Source organism: Mustela erminea, chromosome 4 (assembly GCF_009829155.1).
Source record: "Mustela erminea isolate mMusErm1 chromosome 4, mMusErm1.Pri, whole genome shotgun sequence".
NCBI classification, from domain to species: Eukaryota; Metazoa; Chordata; class Mammalia; order Carnivora; family Mustelidae; genus Mustela; species Mustela erminea.
The window spans coordinates 90,974,235-91,000,862 of NC_045617.1; the positions used below are offsets into that span (position 1 = coordinate 90,974,235).

Sequence of the window (26,628 nt, forward strand, 5' to 3'; positions counted from 1 at the left end):
CGAATGAGGGCACCTGGGTGGCTCAGTGGGTTAAGCCTCTGCCTTTGGCTCAGGTCATGATCTCAGGGTCCTGGGATTGAGCTCCTCATCAGGCTGTCTGCTCAGCGGGGATCCTGCTTCCTCCTCCCTCTCCGCCTGCCTCTCTACCCACTTGTGATCTCTGTCTGTCAAATAAACAAATAAAATATTAAAAAAAAAAAAAAAAGAAAAGGACGAGTGAGTCCACTCTTCATGATCATTTGTTGAATTTTATGAAAATTGTAGTCCTTTATCTGTATATTACTACTGCTTTTCTCCCAGCACTTTATTATGAAAATTTCTAACATTCAGAGAGGTTGGAAAGAGTAGGAAAACAAACGTCTATATTACTTCCCACCTAGATTCTGCAGTTGTTAACATCTTACTCTGTTTGCTTTATCATATATCTGTCTGTAAGTCCATCCAATTTTTAAATGCATTTCAAAGTAAGTTGCAGGTTTCTGTGCCTTTCACTTCTACCACTGTCTTGTGCATATCATTAACTAGAGGTTAAAGTCAGTCTTTGTTTATAATTTTTTTATTTATAATTTTTAAGTTAGTTTTTTTTTTTAAAAGATTTTATTTATTTATTTGACAGAGAGATCACAAGTAGGCAGAGGGAGAGAGAGAAGGAGAGGGAGAAGCAGCAGGCTCCTTGCTGAGCAGAGAGTCCGATGCAGGGCTCGATCCAGGACTCTGAGTTCACGACCTGAGCCGAAGGCAGAGGCTTAACCCACTGAGCCACCCAGGTGTCCCAAGTTACTGTTTTTTAAGATAAAAATGCTGTAGAAGCGAGTCATATTAAAATGAACTTTGAGCTTTTAAGGTTGGAAATCTTTGGGCTTTACTTTTAATTTTCAGTGTTAGGGTAGGTCCTCCTCCTGGTTGTTTGGTATAGGAAGCATCTCAAACTATTAGAGCTGTACCTGACAGCAGGATTGAGAAACATCGGCAGCCAAATCCTTAAATGATATTTAATACTTTTGGAAGGCTTGTAGGAGAGCCTAATCCCTTTTTCCATGTATGTCTTGTCTCAACTAGACTATAAGCCCCTTTGGGACAGGGACTGTGTCCCATGATAATACCCCACCTCACCTTTGGGAACACCTGTCTGGCAGTGCCACTTGTCTGCAGCCGAGCCAAGATACAGGAAATAAGCAACAATAACAACAAAACAATGAAAGACCTTGATCAATTAAAATATAAGTTGCAGAGTCTGTGGACTTTATACCTAAGAGAATCTCTGTCCTCACTCATATATAGGCCTGGTATTTGGTTTCCAAACAAAATGTAAAGGGAGGAACTATCATGTACACCCGTGATAGTGGTGCTCTAGCCAACAGACCCTGGTGGTGAGGGGCAGATGATAAGATGAAGACCCTGAACTCAAAAAGAGTTTCCTGGGGGTGTTAGAGCTTGGTGGCTGACCTCCATGTTCTTAGCCACCCTGCAGTGTGCCACGGAAAGGTTGAAATAATGTTTGGTGGGCCTAGTTCAGCAGGGCAAGAGAGTGTCAAATGTAACTTGAAGTCATTGAAATGGAAAGATGATGTGTACATATTAAGCTGCTAGAATTAAACCTGTATTTTAACTTAGAGAGCTAACTTAAAACCAGGTAAGGAGACAAAATTTCTGTGATCTTTGTTTCTTTCATGCTTTCACATTATTTTCACATAAAATAGTTGATGTTAAAAACATTTGAAAGCATGATCCAGATAAAACTGGCACTTCTGTTAATTGGAATTTCTGCCTTTCTAGGACTCCATCTCATGGATCTGAAGGATTGACTCCCCGCAGTGGGACAACTCCCAAACCAGTTATTAACTCCACCCCTGGTAGAACACCTCTTCGAGACAAGTTAAACATTAATCCTGAGGATGGAATGGCAGACTACAGTGACCCCTCTTATGTGAAGCAGATGGTACATGTCAATTCCCTTTTTTAATTTATTTTTATTTTCTTTTATTTTTTTTTTAAAGATTTTATTTATTTATTTGACAGAGAGAGACCACAAGTAGGCAGAGAGGCAGGCAGAGAGAGAGGAGGAAGCAGGCTCCCTGCTGAGCAGAAAGCCCGATGCGGTACTCGATCCCAGGACCCTGGGATCATGACCTGAGCCGAAGGCAGCGGCTTAACCCACTGAGCCACCCAGGCGCCCTGTCAATTCCCTTTTAATACTTTTTAAAAAAAACTGTTCTGTCTCATGAGTGCCGTATTAAAATATTTCCCCTTGTTGGTGCATATTGCATACACCTTAAGAAACTACACCTGAGGATGCCAGAAAAGAACGATTGGAGATCCTTTTGGTTCCATAAGCCTACTTATTCGTAATATGTTTGTGAATATTGATTACACTGATAGGAATGCTCCTTGTATCTCATACGGTTTTATTTTTTATCGTTTAATGACTAAATAGTTTACTTTCTTGAATGATACTTTTTTATTCTATTCCTGTAAAATAAAATTTGAGTTTGGAACATCTCATAAATTAGGTTTTGAACCTTGATTCCTCTGTTTGCTCTATATTTTTGGAAAAACAGTCTAGATCTCAAAGATAAGTTGATGTTTATTGCTTATCTTAGTGAAGTTTTCCTTAGTGTATTTTGCAAACTGATCTAGACAGCTAATTATAAAAGCCACAGTTTTATTTCTGCCCTTGTTATTGCTTTTATTATGTCACTATGAATCCTTTTATGTGATGCCACAGAAAATCATTGTGAGTTTCCTTTTAATGAGTTCCAACTTCATTGGTCTATTTTCATTTTACAAATTTAATTCTAACTTAATGTATAGATTTGGTTAGTTTAGAATTTTTTTGATGCCCAAGTTGATACCAACTAATGTCAGCTGTGAATGGCTAAATGATAACAAATGAAGAATGTAATGTGTGTAAAGCACTGATCTGGAGACTTGAAAGGATCTGAGGTTGAGTAAAGATGTCCTTTGTCTTAAGGAAGTTTATACTCTGGCGAGATTGGCATACTAAACCAAGTCTGAAAATAGTTATAACATAAGAACAGAATAAGCTCTCTCAGTAAAACCAACATACTTAGGGTGGCCAAAGATAGAAATTACCACATTTGCTGGGTGGGCCTTCGTTGAGGAGGTATGCTCAGTAGATTGGGGGCTATCTCAGATGGAGGCTATGATATGAGTAAGCATGGAGCATGTTTTGGACATAGCAGCTCATCAGGTCCTCACACCTACCATACATGTAATGCAGCTGTGGGGAATGACACTGGAAAGGTAAGCCAGGGATGTGCTGGGGAAAACTTTGGGTACCAGGGCATTTCTCTGGGGAAATGTAGACTGTTTTCTTTGGCCATTATATGATCTAGTAATTCCTTCCTCCTTTCCTTTCTTTCTCTCTCCCTCCCTCTTTCCCCCTCTCCTTCCTTCCTTCCATTTGTTTTTAAGTAAACTCTGCCCAACATGGGGTTTGAACTCAAAACCCCGGGATCAAGAGTTACATGCTCTACTGACTGAGCCAGCCAGGTACCCTGTGATAATTCTATTAAAAATAAACACACACAAAAATTCAAGTTATCTTTTCAGATTAGGTTTTATTAGTCCAAGGACAAATTGACTTTTGAACAACTTCTTTCCATTTGCTATTATATTTCAGTGTCAGAAATGTTTTCCTTAAATGGAAATCTGAAAGGATTTTTCTGCCCCTACAGAGGTAATTCCCAAACCTTCTGTAGAATATCCAGAGTAATTGTATTGGTCAAAAATCAGAGTTTTTAATCTTAATTTAGAGAAGAAAGTGAGATAGGAATCAAGCAAAAAACTTACCTCAGCTTTGAAGTTAGGGATCATTTTTCTAGAATTGAAATAGGCTAATTCTTTTTCAGGAACTCTTAGAGAATATTGGTTGAATTCTTAATGTGTGTGAATTGAGAAGGACCAATTTTTTTCTACAGGAAAGAGAATCTCGAGAACATCTCCGTTTAGGGTTGTTGGGCCTTCCTGCCCCTAAGAATGACTTCGAAATTGTTCTGCCAGAAAATGCTGAGAAGGAGCTGGAAGACCGTGAAGTAGATGATACTTACATAGAAGATGCTGCCGATGTGGACGCACGCAAGCAGGTAGGTGATCATGCTTGGAAGGAAGTATGAAGTTGCTGAGTGTGTCAGTGTCTGAGAGAGTGAAGAACGGTCGTTAAATGTTTCAAGATCCCTACTTAAAAAAAAAGTTTTTTCAATATTTAAAAAGATTACCCTGAAGTAAATTATTTACCGTCATTAATAATACATACAGTCATGTAATTAATACTACACTGAGAATATTTTGATAGGTGTTTTTAAAATGTGTATGTATGTTAATGTGTATTTATATAATAATTTAAATATCTCATATCAAATTTATTATACCTCTTTAAAATACACAGTCTTTTTTTTAAAAGATTTTATTTTTTTATTTAGAGAGTGTACAAGGGGGGATGGAGAGGGAAGTTTAGAGTGTGTCGAAATAATATTAGTAACATCTTGTACTGATACATCTTACCGTTAGTTACTTACTCATTGCACATACCAGCCTGGTGATGTAAATGGGATGGGTATTAGCTTCATTTTAGAAGTAAGGAAATAAGCTCAGGTTAATTAACTTTCCCAGCTTTCATGTTTGGAAAGTGGTGAATCTTGAACTCACACCGAGGTCATTTTGGGAATTCTTGCTGCAGTCCATGTCAGGATAATTTTAGAAATTGAGTAATTTTATGGTACTGAAGTGTGAATAGCATCAATACAAATATATTTTAGAAATCACATAAAAAAAAATCACATGAATGTGCTTTTCAGTGGGTGATACAGGGTAGTACTTTTTGTGTTTAGCTCTTTTAGTTACTTTGCTGTATATTTACTCTTTGAAATGCTGTGAAATTCTAATGTATTAACTCAAATTATTCATGATTTGAGAATCAGGAAACAGCACGTTCAATGGCTGGGCTTTTTAAATTAAAAATCAGTAACTTTTGGGGTGGAAGTGAGGGTTGTATTGCAAGAGGAACAACTGAGAGTCCCTTCTAAGTTTAGGATTCCAATTTATTTTTATTTTTAAATTTTATTTCAATTCCCATATAGTTAACATACAGTGTAATATTAATTTCAGGTGTGTAATGTCATGATTCAACACTTTCATATAACACCCAGTGCTCATCATGACAAGTGCCCTCCTTCATCCCTGTTACCTATTTTACCCACCCCCCACCCACCTGCCTTCTGATAACCATCACTTTGTTCTCTGTAGTTAAGAGTTTGTTTCTTGGTTTCTCTTTCTCTTTCTCTTTTTTTTCCCTTTTGCTTGTTTTATTTCTTAAGTTCCATATACAAGTGAAATCATGGGGTATTTGCCTTTCTCTGACCGACTTACTTACTTAGCATAATACTCTCCAGCTCCACCCATGTTATTGCCGGTGGCAAGATTTCATTCTTTTTTATGGCTGAAGACCGAATAATACTCCACTGTAGTATGTGGATGTGTATTATGTCTTCTTTATCCATACACACATGCACACACACACATACAGATATGTATATACACACAGACATATGCCACATCTTTATCCATTCATCTGTCCATGGATAGCTCCTTCTCTAATTTGGCTATTGTAAATAATGCTGCCCTAAATAAGAGTGCATGTATGCCTTTGAGTTAATGTTTTTATGTTTTTTTGTGTGTAAATGCCCAGAAACGTGATTGCTGGATCATAGTGCAGTTCTATTTTTAACTTTTTGAGGAACTTCCCATACTGTTTACCTGAGTGGCTGTACCAGTTTGTTTCCCGCTAACAGTACAGAAGGGTTCCTTTTTCTCCACATCCTTGCTAACACTTATTTCTTGTGTTTTTGATTTTAGCCTTTCTGACAGGTGTGAGATGATAGTTCATTGTAGCTTTTCTTTCTTTTTTTTTTTTTTTTTAAAGATTTTATTTATTTATTTGACAGAGATCACAAGTAGGCAGAGAGGCAGGCAGAGAGAGAGAGAGAGGAGGAAGCAGGCTCCCCGCTGAGCAGAGAGCCCGATGTGGGGCTCGATCCCAGGACCGTGGGATCATGACCCGAGCTGAAGGCAGAGGCTTTAACCCACTGAGCCACCCAGGTGCCCCTCATTATAGCTTTTCAAAAAATTTTTTTTAAGTAGGCTCCATACCTAGTGTGGGGCTTGAAGTCACAACCCTGAAAGCAAGAGTCAGATGCTCTACAGACTGAGCCAGCTAGGTGCCCCTATCTCATAGTACTTTTCTTTCTTTCTTTTTTTTTTTTTAAGGATTTTATTTATTTATTTGACAGACAGAGATTACAAGTAGACAGAGAGAGAGAGGGAGGGGGAAGCAGGCCCACTGCTGAGCAGAGAGCCCGATGTGGGGCTTGATCCCCAGACCCTGTGATCATGACCTGAGCCTAAGGCAGAGGCTTTAACCCACTGAGCCACCCAGGTGCCCCTATCTCATAGTACTTTTGATTTGCATTGCCCTGATGGTGAGAGATGTTGAGCATCTTTTCATGTGTCCATTAGCCATCTGGATGTCATCTTACAGAAGTGTCGTCTGCCCATGTTTTAATTGAATCATTTGTATTTTGGTGTCAAGTTGTGTAAGTTCTTTATATATTTTGGATACTAACCCTTTTTGGGTTTTGTCATTTGCAGATATCTTCTCCCATTCAATAGGTCGCCTATTAGTTTTATTGATCATTTCCTTCAGTGTGCAGAAGCTTTTAAATTTTGATGTAACTCCCACAGTTTATTTTTGCTTCTTTTTCCTTGCCTCAGGAGGCATATCTAGAAAACGTTGCTACAGCTGATGTTAGGGACATTACTGTCTGTGCTCTTTTCTAGGATTTTTTTTTCTAGGATTTTTATTAGGATTCCAATTTAAACAAGAAAAGAATGACTATCTGATGGATGGAGCCATGTAAGCTTGGAGAATGCTCTAGTAGCTGTTGGCAGTTCTTAATTTGTATTGTAATGAGAGAATGAATAGACTGATTTCTGTTGCCTTATATTGTCTTTCTACAAACTTCCACAGATTTCTATAGCATTAGCTCTTGAGCATACATGTTCTTACAGATTAAAGTGTTTTCAGCTTTATTGAAATGCGGCAAATACTGCATAGCTGTAATAATGGATATAACAATAATTTTTTAAGGCTATACGAGAAGCAGAGCGTGTAAAGGAAATGAAACGAATGCACAAAGCTGTCCAGAAAGATCTGCCAAGACCATCAGAAGTAAGTGTTAGAATTTCTGGCTTAGGAAGTTTTAAGTTTCTTCTATGATTGATGTTTTTATTATCATTCATAAAGTCTGTGAAACCATAATTTTATCTACTTTCTGGAATATAGTAAAGCAGTTCCCAGATTTAATCTTTAAAATGTTTCACTGGTACAAATAAGAGTTTAGAAGAGTTTAGAAGAGTTAGAATAAAAGAAACCTAGAAGAAGTTTCTTTTGGTACAAAAAGAGTTTCTTTTAAAAATGTAAAACTGCTGTTTAATTCATGCTAGAACAAGTAATAGCATCACAATTGCAGTGATATGTTTGGTGATTGTACTTGTTTTAAAATTTTAGGTGAATGAAACCATTCTAAGACCTCTAAATGTAGAACCACCTCTAACAGATTTACAAAAAAGTGAAGAACTAATCAAAAAAGAAATGATTACAATGCTTCATTATGACCTTCTACATCACCCTTATGAACCATCTGGAAATAAAAAAGGAAAAACTGTAGGATTTGGTACTAATAATTCAGAACATATTGCCTATCTGGAACATAACCCTTACGAAAAATTCTCCAAAGAAGAGCTGAAAAAGGTATGATGGAGTAGGAATATTTCGGTCTTGATTCAAGTATTTATTAAGTAACTGTGTATCACGGACGAGAGTGAGCTTATTTTCTCTTCCTGATAGTCATAAATGAATTATGTGATTAAGAGATAAATGTTCATCTTAAGTGTTAGGAAGAAGACATACTTGACCACTCCCCCTTCCCCTTCTGTGACAGAGCTTCTTCAGGTGATCACTGGCTTAGATGGCAAGGTGTTTTTGTTTCATGGGTCTATGTCTGATGGATAGTTGCTGCAATTGCCATTTCCTGTGTTTAACTCTGCTACTTCTGAATAGAATTAAATACCTTTAATACTTAAACCTCATTTATTTAGATTAATATGAAAAGCAAGCATATATTCAAAATGTTCCTTTCACCTAGTCACCAGTTACAGAAAGGAAATACTGTTTACTGAATTTATTCCCCCCTCAGGATTTCCCACTATCCTTTTGGATAAGTAAATACAGAAACGTTTTCTTGTATGAAGTCTGTCCTGCCTCTTCCTCCATATGCATTTGATTATATCTGCTTTGACAGAGCGAACAGCTGTGATTGTGAATAGAAATCTGTTCCATGGTATGAGAAAATACAGTTGGTGCCATAGTTGAAAGCAGACTGGTCATTAGCTTTACTCTTTTTTTCTGTAGGCCTTAGCCCTGAGGGGCAGTGACAGACCTGTTGATTGGTAAGGGCTATTGTGCACTTGGGAGAAAACCTATAAGATATCTTTTTTCTATCTTCTCTCCTGTGCTTTCGCTCTGCCTTTTTCTTACTTTCTGTTTTTCTTGTTGCAAAAGTAATACATGTTTATTTAAGGATTTTTAGAAAATGAGAAAAGGAGGGTTTAGATTTATATTTAAAAAGTTTGTCCCTGATTTCTGAGTGAGTCTCAGTTACTCTTTTTTAGTAAGTGCGATGGGAAACTGACATCTGTTGAGGGCCTGTGCTTGTGACAAGCACATTTAATCATCGGACTGAGGTTGAGAATTACACTCTGAACTCCATACTTGAACAGTCTCCTCTTTTTAGAGTGAAAATAGGGGGAGATGGGATTTAGGAATTTATTGTATGTTTGGAAACCTGAAATACGGATCATGTATTATTATGCTAGATAATTATTATCATGACCTATTTTTGCCCAGTAGAATATACGCTCTGTGGGCGTATATTCTAATAAAATTTTTGGAAAATAATAATTGTAGGTAGTGCTTTCGGATTATTTGAAACCATTACAGAGTAGTTTGAATATTCTTTTATATTTTATGTATGTATTTATATTTCTCTGTGTTCCAGAAAGAATCTAGCAGCTGTTTACTTAGCATATTCTTCAGATAACTTAGTCATACTCTCTTCTAATAATTTTTTTTTTTTAAGATTTTATTTATTTAAGAGAGAATGAGAGAGAGCACGACAGGGGAGAAGGTCAGAGGGGGAAGCAGACTTCCTATGGAGCAGGGAGCCCAGTGCGGACTCGATCCTGGGACTCTGGGGTCATGAACTTAGCTGATGGCAGGTGCTTAACCAACTGAGCCACTCAGGCGCCCTCTCTTTTCTAATAATTACAGGAGCTGAATTTGCAAATTTTTCTTAAGTACAGTTTGGGAGTGAAATACCATTTCTGTTATGAAAGTGTCAGATTTTCATTAAGGATGTTAAAATTGGCTTGTTTTCATTATTTCCCCTCAGAGATACTGTTTTATTTTATTTATTTATTTTTAAAAAGATTTTCTTTATTTATTTGACAGAGCGAGAAAGCACAAGCAGGGGGATCAGCAGAGGGAGAAGGGGAGGCAGGCTCCTCATGGAGCAGGGAGCCCAGTGCAGGACTTGATTTCAGGACCCTGGGATCATGATCCAAGCCTAAGGCAGACGCTTAACTGACTGAAGCCACCCAGGCGCCCAGAGATAACTATTTTAAAGTATCTAGTCTTTATCTTCTGTAGGTTTTATTTCCATTGTTTAAAGTTTTTTGTATTTGATTTTATGTATTTTATGCATTTTGGTCTGTCTTATTTTCTGATGTACTAGAATGATTGGAAGCTTTCTTTAAGGCACAAAAAAATTGTCAGTTTTGAGCTATGAAGCAAAGGGCTGGAAAAGGTTCATGTGGTATGCTCATGGAGTCATTGTGTCTGATGTTGGTCTAGGCTCTTTATGTATATTGTATCACTTAATCATAATAACATACATCCTCATTTTACAGATGAGAAATGGGTTCAGAGATGTTAAGTTCAGACAGCTCCTTAAATGGAAGCTATGATTTGTATCCAGGCCTGTCCCACTCTTTCCCCCTCATTCTGTCATCTTTTTTTTTTTTTTTTTTAAACCCCATAGAATTACCTTTGGGTTAGAAATTGGTTTTATTTTACTTTATTTATTTATTTTTTAAAAGATTTTATTTGTTTATTTGAGAGAGAGAGACAGCGAGAAAGGGAACACAAGCAGGGGAAGTGGGAGAGGGAGAAGCAGGTGTCCCACAGAGCAGGAAGCCCGATGCAGGGTTTGATCCCAGGATCCCTGGCATCATGACCTGAGCTGAAGGTAGATGCTTAATGAATGAGCCACCCAGGTGCCCCCCTTCCCCTTTCTATCATTTAAACTTTCTTTAGTAGTAAGTAAAAGCCGGTCTGTGATCCATTATTTTTTGATCTGTGCCCTTCTCTCCTTCTCCGGCAATGTCGGGCATTTCATCAGATGAGAAAAAGGCATATATAAAAAGAAATGTCTAGTTCCCCTTCACAATCCTGTGAACTCTAAAGTGTAGGGTGGGATTGGTAGAGTGGAAGGAGCACAGCCAAGCATAGGCACCATTTGGCTTGGTCATGATTCTGCCTTGCCTTTCCTAGTGATAATGTTTTTGAACAAGTTGCTTAATCTCTCTGAGCCTGTTTTATCACCTTTAAATTAGGTTAATACCAGCTACTTTGTAAAGTGGTTGTGGTATATGGAGATAAAGTAGGTGAAACCTGTAAATGTTTCTGGCATATAGTAGATACCCCAGAAATGGTGGCTATTATTACAATGAGTGTAGGCAGAGGATGTTTATGTTATTGGTGATACATGGACGCTTGACTTTTCAGATCAGTCTGCACCGACTTACTGGCTTCTTAGTTCATTTTGCTTAGGTATTGTTCCTGCCTTCCAGGAAAAAATAAAACCAACCCGTCAACTATAACTCCTTGCCTTTACCCAAAGAAAGAGGACAAACTAGTCTTATAACTGTCTCTTGATGGCAAATTATTCTGGTACCCAAACTTACTGAAATTATTACTGCACACAGGCCCAGGACGTTCTGGTACAGGAGATGGAAGTGGTCAAACAAGGTATGAGCCACGGAGAACTCTCAAGTGAAGCTTACAACCAGGTGTGGGAAGAATGCTACAGTCAAGTTTTGTATCTTCCTGGGCAGAGTCGCTACACGCGGGCCAACCTAGCTAGCAAAAAGGACAGGATTGAGTCACTTGAAAAGAGGCTCGAGGTTGGTATCCTTTTAAAATTCTAATTTAAAGTGTACCTTGATTGAAATAATCAAATAATACTGCTGGACACTATTTCAGAAAACTAGACCTGAAGTCTGAGATGATTATTGCTTTTGCAATTTTTTTTTTTTGGTCTGTTTATTTGTTTTAGTAATCTCTGCACTCACTGTGGAGCTGGAGCTCACGATCCTGAGATCAAGAGTCATATGCTCTTCTGACTGGGCCAGCCAGGTGCCCTTTGCTTTTGCAGTTCTTGAGGGAAAACTACACTGAAGTGTTTGATCTTCTTTGGCTTTTCGTTGGTTTTCATAATTGCTGGACTTTACAATAAAGAGCGCCTTCCAGGTTGATCACAGGTCAAACAGAGCCTTTTAAATGTGGGAGCAAGAGACAAGAAATGTTAACTTCTCAGAACAGTGTACATCAGTGCTAGAATAAGGAGGGAGCTCAGTGGTACCAAGAAGATTTTTTTTTCTTCTGTAGCCAATGGAGCATATTTATAAAAGTTTGGTTCCTTTCTGTTAATTCTTCAATTCCTTTGAATTTGTTACAAGAGAGCATCAAGCTGGATTAGACAGTGGCTTCTGTGATTTTTTTTTCACATCTGAGGAAATACTGAAATGTACTAGATGGGAGTTTCATGGCATATGGTTTCTTAGTATAGTCTGCGTGTTTTGAATTCCAGAGTCTGTGTAGGCATTTTGCCAATGGCATGTAAATTGTGGTTCATGGACCACTAGGCTGCCTTGTGGATTTTTAATGGTGGTCTTTAGGGATGTTTCTGAGGCTGGGATGGGATGGGGGAGCAAGGGGTGCTACAGGCAATCACATGCAGAAATGGTCTCAGTTTCCTCTTATGTGATTACCAATTTCTTTTTATAGAAAGCAGTTTGGAAAATATTTTTATTTAGGGTTAAAATAAAAAATGGTAGTACCTATTACCTAGCGTGGTTGGTGCTGTGTGGGGCTAAGAAAATGAACCTTAAAAAGCATTCTTTGAATATGAAAATTTTCTAAGTTTTAGAACTTTAAGACCACATGTATAGGCACCTGATGGTTAATGCCTGTGAGCCTCTTTTATCATTTAGTGGGAAAGTAATTTCTTTTGGAAGTAATTCTCATATTGGGTGAAATCTTTACAATCCAGTTGCTGCTAGTTCCTCCCGTTGTCATACTAACTTCCAGCAGGGTGTGCTGTTGTGCTGTGTTTTAATTCACAGTTTAAAGTCCGGGAAAGGAGAACATCAGTGGTCACATTTTAAGTTATATTTTCTGTTGTGAAAGTTTCGTTTCTTATTTAATAAATGGTAGTTAGCAGTGTAATCCTGATCTAAGGTCACATCATAATTGATTAGAAAGCTATTTGGAAAGCTTCTTTGTAAAACTGATATGTAAATACTTTGGTCTGTCACTTAGTTTGGAAAGCTTCTCATTGGAGGTGGGTAAACTTTTTCTGCCTCAAGTAGTAAGGACATTTTGTGCTCTTTAAGATATAAAAAAAGTTTTTTCCCTAAATCTCATTTACTTTGTTGAGGCACTAACTTTCATGACAGCAAATAAATGTGTCACAAAGTGAGTGGTGCCATAAAGTACAGTAATTTTTATTTTTATGTTGAATTGGTCTTGTGAGTTTTGAAGGGAAAAATACAGAAAGAACCACTGCTGTTCTTTTGGAGATTTATTTGGGTCGTTTATGAGCAACCATTAAAAACATGTGGTTCTCTTTGTTCAGCTCAGTACCAGGAACTGAAATCTTCCGTTGAACTATTTTTGTTGAAGGATTGGTGATTTTGGAAGAATATTCATAAAACAGTCTGAAGTAATTTTTCTTTTCTTGACTTCTGGATAACTTACTTTATTGTTTACCCAGCTAGTTACTTTTAAAGAATATGTAATCAAATCCTTTAATTTAGTAAACTACACTTATTTCAAATGAAAGTTCATTAACTCTTTAAAAAGAAGAAAAGAGATTCAAAAACCCAAATAAACAAATCCCCCATTTTATTTGTAGCCATCCCTAATTCAGAACTAGGTTTGCGTTAGCTTATTTTAGTTTTTGAAGACACAATTCTACTGGTTTGAAATATATAAATATTTTATTTCAATTGTGGTAATTCTTTCATCATTTCAGTTGATTGCTAAATTATAAACATTATTCAAAGTTTGTTGTGGGGAAGGAACTCCAGTCATATTATATAAACTAAATGCTATACTTAAATTATTCTTTCCACTCTTAGGTTCAGGGAGATATGCCTTTCTGTGCAAGCACAGTACACCATGGCTGCCAGTGTGTTTGATTTTTGCTGTCATGAACTTTGGAACAGTGAATCTAAATTATGGCCCTATCACAGTGTATCAAGCAAGATGAAATCCAGCTTTGTCGTGGTTGGTGTCTCCTAAATGGATTAAAAAATATGCCCTGAGGTTTATATCGGAGCTGGTCTTTGAGCCATTACTCATGATTAGTATTTGAAACGTAGAACTTAAATGAAAACCCTTAAGATATTCGTTTAAAACTACTAGAACCATTTCAGATTTTATGTAGAATGTGGTGGGTAGTGTAAGGAGTCTGTTAAATGCATAGAATCAGAATGTAGTCACAGGTCAGAAGTAAGCGGAAAGACCAGAATTGTAACCAAGTTCATGTATTTTATTCTGCTTTGGAGGCAGATTTAATTTTAGAACCTTGCCAGACAAATGTGTGTAAAGGCAGCAGCAGCAAACAGAAATGATAGCTAATATGAGAAAAGGAAAAGTTAGGAAGCATAGCAGGTTAAGGTCATTTAAATACGGTTTTTTAATAACTTCGCAGGGTATTGTAGGTGTGTGGTAGGAGAGTAGAGTGATTGCTGTTTGTAGTGATGTCCCAGATTAAAACAAACAAAATGCTTAATTTTTGTTCAGGGTTATTTTCTTTTTCTTTTTCTTTCTTTTTTTTTTTGAAGAGGGATGGCTGAAACACTAGGAAAATTTTTATTAGGTGGTAAAAAATAAAAGGGCTTTAGTACTTGATGTCATCCTATGTTTAGTGAATATTACTGAGCATCTTCTCCGTGCCAGCCCTTGTTCTAGCCCTGGGAACACAGCAGGAACAAAGCAGACAAGCTCTGTGCTCTTGCGGACTTCAGTTATCTGGAAAATGCTCCATGTGGAGAACCTCATTTTCTGATGATGCCAGATAAATGACTCATTACTGTATTTGGGAAGTGCAAATAGAATTTGAAGTGTTTTAATTTGTTTCCACTTTAAGTGGAAATAGGAAATCGTCTGAAGGCATAATTATTTTGAGTGAAATAATTTCCAGTAGGTGCAAAAATGAAAAGAGAAGTCTGAATTTAGGCCTGCTATTAAATTTAATAGTATTTGAAATAGTATCTAAACTGCTGTGTTGAGGAAGTTTGGCTGAAAAGTAGATTTTGTCATGTTAGCTATAAAAACGGAAAGGCTTTCCTTAGAGGTGGAAACTAGGTCCAGAAGTAATACTTCTCCCTGTATTTTACTGGCACAGGCAGCTTAGTCAAGAAATACTATGTAACATCGGCTTCTTGGAAATAAAGTAACAACACAGATAACACATTTAAAATCTTTCTCCTCTGCATATTTGTAGAACTCTTATGAGGACCCTTGCCTTTACTGAATGGTTGTATTTCAGCAAAATTGACTGCACAATGGGGTCATACTTTCTCAGCAATTTTTTGTTATAAAGTCAGATATTTTTACATGGGAAAAAATTCACCTTTAATACTTTAGAGAGTCAAAGCTTAGGGTAAGGATCAAGTTGTTGGGCAAATCTGCGTGGGGGACTGACTATATGTTGTAGTCACTCGGCAGGTTTATATTCCCTTATGGGTGTGTGTGGGGAGGGGTGACATGGGGCACAGGAGAAAAGTTTATAGTACTCTGGAATGCACCCTTTCTCAAGTTCTGCTCTTTGCCTTGACCTTTAGAGGCACTGACAGATTTCTTGGTAGTTCCTATCAAGAACTCTAGACTGGATCAGAGATCTCCTTGGTACAGTTGTGTTGCTTCTGTTATGCCTCAACATGGAGTTGAATTTGTTTTGTGTGTTTCATTTCCTAACTCATGCAGATATAAAGTGCTCTTGGTATTGCTTTGTTGGTACATTACTGTTCTTGAAAAGGCCTTTAGTAAGGTTTTGCCTCACTGCTTAGCTTGCTTTGTGGGGATGCAGCCTCGTGGTTGCTAACGTGGGGAGGTGCTAGTAATAATCACTTACTTGGATTAATAATAATAATAATCACTTAATAATAAGTAATAATCACTTACTGCATCTCATCAGTATGGAGAGGCTTCACTGATAGAACTGAACCCTAGTGAGTAGTATAGAGATTAAAGGAAAGGCACTCACGGACTCTTGTTGTTTGCAAACATTTCGGTGGTTGAACCGCATCGTTACTACTATAGGATCATGTTGCTAAATGATAGACTAAGAAGTGGAGCTGCCATCAACTCTGTATTTATTTTGGGTATCCTTAAACCTGTTTTTCCAGTGGTATAAAGTTATATTCTGGGCCCCTAAGCAAGAGTTTCACTGAGGGATGCTCTTAATGTTTCTGAACCTCACTGTAACAGACTTGAACTGAAGACAGTATTGACGACCCAAGGATAATGTGTTTATTTTGGAATTACTTAGGCTTAGTAACCTTAACAAACTTAGTGAGTTTGAAAGTAACAATTACACTTTTATAAGTCCCATACAGCCCCCTTTTGTAATGACCCGAGGAAACACTTATGGTTCCACTGATTCATCTCCTGGGGACCATCAGTTTTCCATTGGTCTCTGGCCAGTCTCTTTTAGACAGTTTCTCTTCTATGCATTTAAAAAATAACATTTGTAGGCGTTTTTCTAAAAATAATACCTGTACTTTGTAGAAAGTTTAAAAAGAAATTAAAAAACAATTTGAAAAGAAACCTACCATCCAGACATAATTACCTTAAACATTTTGAGGAATGCATATGTGTGCATGTATATATTTATTTATATATGTGTGGGATGTGTGTGTGTGTGTGTATGTATGTATGACTAGAGATAGAAAAAAATTACCATATGCATCTATGTGTGGATTAAAGGAGGAAGGTGTTTAGAACTGAATTGGAATCACCATATACTACTTTGTTAATTTAATAGTATACTATTACAGATATCATTAAAAAAAAAAAAAAACCAGATCACTTGCTCTCATTTATAAAGTTGTGGCAAAGAACAGCTTTGGCAAAATCCCCAAGTAATTAATACACTAGTTATATTCTGTCCAACTTCTTAACAAGTTATTGAATAACCTTTTCTTCCCTGTAAAATTTTTCTGAGATATATTTGTTTTCTTATGATTTTATAGCTTGTTAAGAATAAAAGAATTAGGAATTTAAAAGTATAAGCTGGGGAAAGTCAAAGCTTTTTTCAAGTGTCAGATAAAATTCTTGTAGGCTAATGTCTCGGAAAGAATGATAGGCAGATTCATTAAATTAAGATCTTGTTTATGTGTGTCTAGAATAACTTGTTTTCAGGGAACTGTCTGATGGCATTAAGCCATTTAGACCCACAGCTAGAATTTCTTCAGGCATGTTTGCATTTCAGGGGTTGAGGCAAGCAGGACTTTGTCCATTAGGTGTGGCCTAATTTGTTGAACTTTGAAGTAGGACACATTCCGTAGCTGCTTCACTTCATTGCTGTTTGGCCTAGGGCAAGTTATTTAACCTCTCTGAGCCTCACCTGTAATATTTTTCCTTACCTGTAATATTTGAGTGGCTAATAGTTTTTATCTCACATAAGTGAGAGTTTGAGATACTCTAAGATTAAATGAGATACTGTGTGCCTTGCAATTAGGAGGTTTAGTGAATGGAAATTCTCTCCCCGTCTCTTCAGGTCTGTCAATACCCTTAGTGTTACCTGAATTGAATTAAACTTGGTTTGATGTTCTCAGATATCAAGAAGTAACTTTTGGTACCTTAACAACAGAGTGGCTGAGTTTTTATTCTATAAATTTTGATGACTGTCTGAAATTTGAGACATGGTTGATTTTCACAGAGAGATTGAGTATGGCTTAAGGCTCAGATTTTGGTTAGTAAAAATGGATTTTAACATAATTGTGGATTGTAATTTAACATTTCATATATACATTTTGGTGTGTTGAAATCTTTGACATACTTGTAAATTTTGATTTCTCTTATATTTCACTGTATTGATGGTTCATGGTTTGTGGTGTACAGTCTTAACAATATAGCCTCTGCAGTAGATACTGAATTTGAATTTTATAGAACCTTTTTATTATGGGAGTTCTCAAATATACCCTACCATAGATGAGTTTAATGAGTCCTCAAGTGTTAGCATCCAACTAGGGTTATCAGCTCACAGCTGCTTTTGTTTCCTATGTTGTTTTCCCTTTCCCATTATTTTGAAGCAAATTCCAAACATTGTATTGTAAAACTGAGTTACAGTACATGAAATTTGTCAGTTTGGTATCCCCCACACATTGATATATAGATACATTCTCATTCATCTCTTTTGGATTGAATTTTTACTCTTTCAGTGTAGATGTAGTCAGCTTTAATTATATTAAGTGTTATCCTACTTTTTAAATTTTCTCATAGTTACAGTTTTCTTTCTTCCTTCCTTCCTTCCTTTCTTTCTTTCTTTCTTTCTTTCTTTCTTTCTTTTTAAGATTTTATTTATTAGAGTTTATTTATTAGAGAGAGACTGAGGTAGTGACAGGGAGAGGGAGAAGCAGGCTCCCTGCTGAGCATGGAGCTCGACTCAGGGCTCCATCACAGCACCGTGAGATCATGACTTGAGTGGAAGGCAGATGCTTAACCCACTGAACCACCCAGGTACCCCTAAGCACAGTTTTCTAATAGTGAATTTTATTCAGTATTATTAGAAATTTTGTGCTGATACATAAGTAAAGCACAAGCTTCCATTCTAACCATATGTGGTAGGTTTGTCTGGTGACAAGTTTATAAAGTAACCTTATCTCCACTCCTATCTCTGCTACTATCTCTATTAGATGTTTTAAGAAGAATTTGAAGTGCATTTCTGAGTGCAGATAAGGATTTGGAAAAAAAAAAAAAGTTCTGTAACTTAGTTCTAACGTACTGGGGAAGCTTCTTAGGCCAATATTGTTTTGTTCAATATAAGTTGTCCTTCAGGAATGGCAATTGCTAATACTTAATTTTTTTAGAAAAGCTTAGATTAGAAATATAAATTTGGTTAAGTCACAGTATAGTTTTTCCTTTTTTTCTTTATTTTTTGTATTTTAAACAATAGGGTTTTACACCTTGTTGGACTTTTAATGTTTCTGTGGTGTATGAGTATGGGTTGGGGGGGTTGGACTAATTTAAGGCAGCTCTGTTCCATGAATCTATGTACATTTCATGTTTGAGGTTTCTTGGCTAGAAAAAAGCCAGACCTTATAGGTTAGTGTTTTTTACTCTTAAAGCACATTGAGCAGGTATAGGTTGAACATTTTACAAAGTGTACAGATAATCTTCCCTCACATTTTAAAGATCAGATGGCAGATGTCAGGTAGCTGAGCTTAAATTGAATGTTTAAAGCTGCATTTAATTTTTCTTACACTTTTTGTGACTAAATTTATGTAGTTATTTGACTATAAATTAATTTTTTCCTGTGCTTAATTTTTTTGGTATAGTTTATCCATATTTTCTTGGAACCTTAGGTACACTATTTGAGCCAGAAGATTTTATATAAAGCTTGAGCTAAGTTAAATGAAATTGTTAGCATGAAATGGAAGCTAGCAACTTTGCAGTTTTAAAATCCTTGATAGTTTGGGAAGCGTAATAACTCAACTGTAGGAGGTGAGGTAATGCCCAGTTATGAGGTATCAGTCATTCTAAATGTGCCCTGATGACTAATTAAACACTTTTAGAACATAAGTATTATGCTGTTTTACCAAATTGGCAATTGAAAATTCATGGAGTACAGTGCATAGCTAATTGAATTATCTTAATCAATGAAAATGAAAATTTGTATGTCTGATTTTTAAAATGTGCTATATATAGGGGTGCCTGGGTGGCTCAGTGGGTTAAGTATCAGACTCTTGATTTCGGGTTGCGTCATCATGATCTCAGGGTGGTGAGACTGAGCCCTGTGGTAGGGCTCTGTGCTCAGCAGGGAGTCTGCTTGAGATTCTCTTTCCCTACCCCTCCTTTTTCTTTATCCCCCTCTGCTCTCCTGCTCATTCACTCTCTCAGAAAAAATGTGCTGTGTGTATTAATTTGAAATTCTGTGCTGTTAATGTTAGGTTTTTGGAATGTTTATTTGAGTCTACATATGATTAGAGTATCTTAGAACATGCTGAATTACAGTCTAAGAAATTGGGTGCAACTCTATCCTGATGCCTAGTAGAGTCATCTAGGGCTTTAAAAATACCAAGGTCTGAGACCGTTTAAATAAGGGTCTATGAGTTTAGGGCACTGGCACTGGTAGATTTGAAAAGCTCTGCAGATGAGTCTAAAGTTGAGCTGGGGTTGAAAGCCACTGGCTTGAGAATACACGTTCCAGTACCTGTTACTTGCTGTGGTTGTCCTCGAAAGGCAAACTGCCTTCTTAAAAGAAGAAACAGCTATTTTTTCCTTGCTTTATTTTTAGGAAGGATTCTGGGTCATTTTTTATTAAAGTTGGGATTTTAAGGATTTAAAGCCTCATCATTAATCCCGTGGTCCATTGGAGAGGGGAGAGCAAAAAGGTTAAACTCTTAGTATATATAAGATAATTGTAATCAGACCTGACAATTTGTTAACTGTTTCCTCCGTGCTAGTCACTGGGAGGCTAAGGGTTTGACATCTGTTGTCTTACTTAAGCTCCATAATAACTTACAGCAGTGATTGCCATTTTACTGATGGGGAAAGAACGTTTAAGTAATTTGCATTGACTGAGAACAGTGGGGTGGCAATGCTGGGGGCGAGAGTGACTTGCTGCCCCCTCTCCTGTGCTGCCTGACTCCACCCAGTTTCCTTAGACACACATCATTGCCATGGAATTTACTTCGATTTGTTATCTATTAGAGGAAAATGGCTCCTTTATAAAGGACATTATTTATTATTCAAATGAATTACACTCGAATAAAAGCTTACTAGCTTTTTATGGATTGTCATTTGGGTGTACATTATCTTGAAAGTACTTAGTTTTGGAGTCACTTGATGGAATCAGTTGAGGTGGGGTGGGGGAGAGGGGGGAGAGAGGAAGTAAGCTGAGAGAGGGAGGGAGGAGGAAAGAAAACAGACACATGCATAGGAAGGTAACACAGATTTAATCATTATTCTTGTGGCTCTGACCTTGTAATTTGTATGTGTCATTTGTTGAAAACGTGTATTTGCAGATCACTTTAAAATACAAAGTGATAAAAAAAATGCAAAGTGATTATATTGTGGGACTTAGAATATACACCAAGAGTAGGTGTAACGTGAATGGGTTTCTTTTTGTTTGTTTGTTTGTTTAAAATAATTTTTTATTGCCCAGGATATTTTTTTTCTTGTGTCTTGTTTTTTTGTTTGTTTTCTTTTTTGATAACTATAAATTCAAGCTTAGTGAAGCTTGCTTTGTCTTGAAAAAACAAAACAAAACAAAACAACAAAGCTGTTCTATCATTTGCTAATCTGATCTCATTTGAAGAGAGAGATGGTAGTTATCCTGCAAGTATAAAATTTATACCATGAATGATGCAGGTCTAAGTCTAGTGGCACTAAAAGGAGACGATAGCATTGTTGACAATATTATAATCTGCTGGTGGCATTTGCGGAAAAGAAGCCCTTTCAAATTTCTAAATAACAGTAAACTCTGTTAGGAAACTCTAAAGTGTCTTACAGGCCAAAAAGGCAATGAGGTTAGTAAAATGCCTCAATAGACTTTGAATAAAATACTGGATTTGAGAGTTACTGGAACTTGGATATGTAAATATAGGGTGGCAGGTTGGGTCATGCTTACAATGGTCTCAAGTTCAAATAAACTATTGTGACAATACACCACTTCACAGGTCACACGCTTTTCTGGGGCTGTTCTTTCCTTCAGTAGGTGCTGGCAGAAGGTGTGCCAAGTCACTTTCCAATACAGATGCCTAGGCCCACAGCCAAAACATTAGAGAGGAAGAGAGAAGGAATGAACACCTTAAGGAATTCTGCAGAGAAAATACTCCCTTTCTTCATGGCCCCACTTTTCCTCATGCTTAAAGAGACAGAGCGTTTGGGGTGTCTGAAGTGGAACTCCTTAGGTGGAATGTTTTCAGGTCTGCTGGACCAGTCAGACACCCAGTCAACGCTTTTCTTCAACAAATCAACTTCTTTCTCTCCTTCTGCAACTTTTTCTGACTGAGAGCTATGGTCCCTGCTGGTGTGCCATCTCCACATCAAACATAATCTGCCCATCTTCTTGTGGGGAAGGGCTTGTCACAGTGAGAACTGGCTCTTGAACTACTCTGTCCTGATTTGTATTGTGCATCCAAAAGAATCTTCTCCATGTCTCCATTGTGGATAGAGGATGAGGATGGTTCATGTTCTAGCCCCCCATTTTTCCCATTGCCATTATCATTGCCATTGCTGCTGTTCATGGGTAGCTCCACCCAGGAACTGTTGAGGCCGGCTGGCGGGGGCAAAGGTTGTTCACCTTCCTCGCAGTTGTTGTGCGGGAGCGGTGGCTGCTCTACTAAATGAGATAACATTGTCAGGTGGCAGGAAGGGCTTGCGGCCGCAGCAGGACCGTCTCTGGTTCTCCGGCAGCAATACCGTGAATGGGATTCTTTATTACACACCTGTTTCCTTCTCAACCATCTCTCCTTGGACTCTTAACTGGGGCTTTCTCTCCCCTGCATCAGCTCTAGAATTTTGTTGATACATTGCTTTGTTAATGGTCTTCCTCCTCTTCTTTAGTGAGTTTGAATTCTTTCCCCCTAATTTTTAGAATGAGTTGAGGAGGCAGCCCATCTGTGCTCAGTATACATATTTATTTATTTATTATTTTTTAATATACATATTAATAGGAAAACTGTCTCAATTTTCTGGTGTCTTCACTTTTCAAAAACTAAAGATTTTTTGCTTTGCCAAATGTGATATTCTTTTTCCTTTAATGGGTTTTGTGCCACATTTAAAATTAAAACATTCTAAAAATATTTATAATTTAAGGGGGTTATATTTCAATTACAACCATGGTGCATCAGTTGGACATTATTCAGTTGTTAAAAATGTACTACATATATAATACAGAAGTGCGTTTTCCTGACTTTTATTGAGAAATAATTGATGTTCATCATTATATAAACTTTAGGTATTCAGGATGGTGGTTTGATTTACATGTATTGTGAAATGATTATTGCGATAGATTCATTTAACCTCCATCATCTCATAGATTAAAAAAAAGGAAGAAAGAAGAAAAGAAAAAAAGAAAAAAATGTGATCTTAAGGTTTACTCTTTTCAAACCTTCTGTATATCATACAGCAGTGTTAGCTGTAGTCTTCATATTGTATAGAAGTACATTTTGGGGATAAAGGTAGTAAAGATGGGTCTCTGCCAGTCCTCAAATCAATGCAGATTAATGATAGCAGAAGTTATTTTCAGAAGTAGAGATTAGTTTTTCTTATACTACGAAATTCAAGCTTGCTTTGAAGTTGAATCCTGGGTGAAGTTACTATAGATAGATGACGTTGGACTAAACTGTGAAACCTCTAGGGCAAGACAAACCCTTCTCAGGCCAAATTTTGTGTTACGGTAGTTAAAATATAAGGAATTCTGATGTACCTTTGCTTTGAGGAGATAAACAAAGCAGTAGTGCTTTTTAGTTCTATTATTTAACCTGCTTTTCTCATGCCTGCTGATGTGATCTTCCCCCGACCCCAGATAAACAGGGGTCACATGACGACGGAAGCCAAGAGAGCTGCAAAGATGGAGAAGAAGATGAAAATTTTGCTTGGGGGTTACCAGTCTCGTGCTATGGGGCTCATGAAACAGTTGAATGACTTATGGGACCAAATTGAGCAGGCTTACTTGGAGTTACGTACTTTTGAAGAACTCAAGAAACATGAAGATTCTGCCATTCCCCGGAGGCTAGAGGTAACATTATTGCTTTGCAGCATTGCTTAAAAAGAGAATTGCAAAGAATTACCAGGGCCTTCCTGTTTTTTCTTTTTTCCTGTGCAGACTTTCTCTGAAGTTGATACTGTCTGGCTTTTTTCAATGAAAGCCTGAAGTTTTTGACTTTCTTATCTAGAATTGTCTGTGTGTAGATGGTTAGACCAGGCCAGTGATGGATCCAATGGCTTTTCCTTTACTAATTTTCTGGTTTGTTTATTGATACACTGTGAAATAGAATGAGTAACCCTTGTGATTTGTCTCCCTGAAGCTTAATTGCATCCCATCCTTATAGCTCTCTGAGGTATATTTAACCAGTGTCTGTTTTATAATTTAGGATGCTGGAAATATAGCTGGTCATTCTAAAGCAGGAAATTCCTTTGGCAGGATTTAGTTTAACTTTATTTCCCAAGTGTGCATGATAATTGCTGCCCAGGTAAAGGGCAGTCAGGGCTTATTGAAGTGCGTTTAGGGGTGTTGATAGGGTGACAGTGGTTTGTTTATCTGAGATGGCAGCAGAGACTTTGCAACAGGATGGTAGTTATTTGGCCAGAGAATAGTTGCAGCAGTGGTTTTATAGCGTAAGTAGTTGCTATTTCTTGTTTCTCTGGGGGAATACTTAACTCTTTAAGAGTCATGATGTAGCTCAGCTATTTGTAAGATGATAAAGTACCGTAAGATATTTTTAATTTTCAGTGTGTTTGCATATGAAATAATTATTTAATATTTTTGTCTCTTCAAGTGTCTAAAAGAAGATGTTCAGCGACAGCAGGAAAGAGAAAAAGAACTTCAGCATAGATATGCTGACTTGCTGCTGGAGAAAGAGACTTTAAAGTCCAAATTCTGAACATAGTTTATATTCTGTCACAAGATGAATTAATTACTGGTTTTCATACTCTGGAAGGCTGAAACTGATGATTATCTTCATTGACAAATTTGCCCACAATCTGTGGCTTTTCAGTTGTTTATTTTAAATGATATCGATCTTACACAGTCTACGTATAAAGACTTTAACTCCACAGGACATTTTAGGGTTTAAATTATTAAGATGATCATTCTTTTAGCAGTGTCATATTTGCAAAATTTTTTTAGTTTTGGCCTTTAATTTTAAAAGTCTGATTTTAAGTGCTGCCTGTGAGTAAACTCCTGAATAAAAACAAAATATAAAAAATTGAGAGTGTAGCCTTTTGTTTGAAGTAATTAGATACTTAAAGTGCCCACAAACCAGCAAGTATGTACTCTGTGTCATATTTAATGAGTAACTCTTGGGTAATCAAAATGGTGATCCAGTATCTTAATTCCTTAAGAGGAGTCCTTTTGTGGCTTTGTTTTAGCAGAGAGTACTACTGTTTCTCAGTACACTGACAAGATAGATTAACATTTTAACACCTTAGAGTTTTTTTTTTTTTTTCTTTTCTCAGTTTAACTTTAGGGAAGGTATCTTCTCTGCTCAGCTACTCAATTTATGGATTAGGACTCAAGAGATTCAATTTTTATCGACCTGTTCTTTTCTTGTAAATGTCTTTTTGACAAAGGCATGTTAAAGATTAATTTTAATAAGACTATTGAACTTTAGTAAAGCTTTGTGTTTATCTTAGCAAGTTCATTACCAAGTATAGAATTTGGGGAATGGGTAGGAATGGGAAGACCTGACTCTATAATTCACATGAAATCTTTTGGGACAGTTATTAGTTGGCTACAGTGTGTTGGACTTATGTGGGAAATTTCCCAATCTTAAGAATCCTAGGGACTAAAAGGAGGGAAGGAGGGATTCATTCATGAAGTCATCAGATATTTATTAACTATATACCCAGTGTCAGAGTCTTGGAGATAGAACATTGAATAACGTAGGCATGACTCCTGCTTTGTGGTGCTTACGGTCTGTTGGGAATTTTAAAAAGTGACCAAGGTTCGCATAATTTCAGAACTGGCAGTCTCGGTGCGTTGTAGATAGACGGCGAATGCTTTTGCCATATAGCAGTGCAGGTTTAACTGGCAGATAGCTCTGCATTATCTTTGTTAGTACCCTGGAAAGCCCAGGGTTCTTTACCAACAGGACTCCGAGAGCGATTTTGGTAACTGTTTTCACATTCACATTTATCGACTTCTCTTACAAGCATTCATTAAGTGATTGTGTTAAAACTAGTGTTGGAAAGCATGTTTACGTCTCAGTAACTTTGGGACAGAAATTAATTACGCTAAAGAGCCAAAAAACCCCCACCAGCATGAGTGAGATCTCTTTGAAATACTAGAAATAACACTGAGATAAGAAAATGCAGTCTCTAAAGAAAAAAAATACCTAACAGCAGGTGTAGACTTAAGCTGTCCAACCATTTTATCCTCCCTATTTTCACATCTGCTTTTCTGGGAAAATTAGTTGTGAAGTATGATGTCCTACAGTACATTTCTCCTAAAATGTGACTGCCCTATTGGCCCTGTAGAATTTGATTTGCTAATAGATTATTTAGGAAAATTGCATTTTTACTAAGTGAGTTTAGTCTCTTGGGCTTTTGTTCTTTCTTTTTTTTTTTTTTTAAAGTAGGCTCCACATCTAGATCTAGGGTGGAGCCCAGACACAGGGCTGAACTCACAACCCTGAGGTCAAGACCTGAGCTGAGATCAAGAGTGGTGTGCTCACCCAACCGAGTCACCTAGGTGCCCCAGTCCAATTTTTGACATGGGGATTTTGCTAGCTGTGTAAGACGAATAGGATAACTACGTATATTTTTCTTTCATCAAGCAGTTATGTTATTGGAGTGATTTGTTCCATTGAAGATTGAAGATTGCGCTTAAGAAACTTCTGATCTGAGAGCCTTTTTGGGAAGTAATTTCTTGCTAACAGTTTCTTCTGTGACTATGTTACCTCTTTTTAAATGGAAGTATCTTTAAATTTGATTTTAAAATTTTGTTTTAAAAAATTTTGTTTTAAAATGTATTTCTCCTTTTGTGTTTGTTATTTGCTAAATTTAAGTAATTTATACTTTTCCAGAAAACTTAATTTGGTTGAAATTTAAGACATTTATTTGCAGAGGATTTTAATAGAGAGTAAGAAATCTCATATTAAGTCTGTTACTGGTAAGTTAAAGAAATTGACCTTAGTTTTACCATTTCCTGTTTTTTTCCTTGATTTGACTTGCTAAAGGTAATCTTTTCTCTTCAGAAAAAACCCTGGTGTTTGGATTTATCACTTGCCATTTGTTTTAAAATATATTAATTT

The 26,628-nt window shown here is 36.9% G+C and overlaps 1 protein-coding gene and 1 pseudogene across 1 annotated transcript in view; one reads left to right on the top strand and one right to left on the bottom strand.

Moving 5' to 3' along the window:
* The window catches only part of CDC5L (cell division cycle 5 like), a 49,368-nt gene extending 24,782 nt beyond the window's left edge, over positions 1-24,586 (top strand). The window contains exons 10-16 of the mRNA XM_032340137.1: positions 1,777-1,939; positions 3,942-4,106; positions 7,166-7,246; positions 7,586-7,828; positions 11,122-11,319; positions 23,181-23,393; positions 24,154-24,586. Of these exons, the coding sequence (XP_032196028.1) occupies positions 1,777-1,939; positions 3,942-4,106; positions 7,166-7,246; positions 7,586-7,828; positions 11,122-11,319; positions 23,181-23,393; positions 24,154-24,258 (1,168 nt within the window). The 3' untranslated portion in view covers positions 24,259-24,586. The remainder of the gene's footprint in view (positions 1-1,776; positions 1,940-3,941; positions 4,107-7,165; positions 7,247-7,585; positions 7,829-11,121; positions 11,320-23,180; positions 23,394-24,153) is intronic.
* Positions 21,215-22,023, bottom strand: LOC116588698 (annotated as a pseudogene).
* Positions 24,587-26,628: the final 2,042 nt, after the last annotated feature.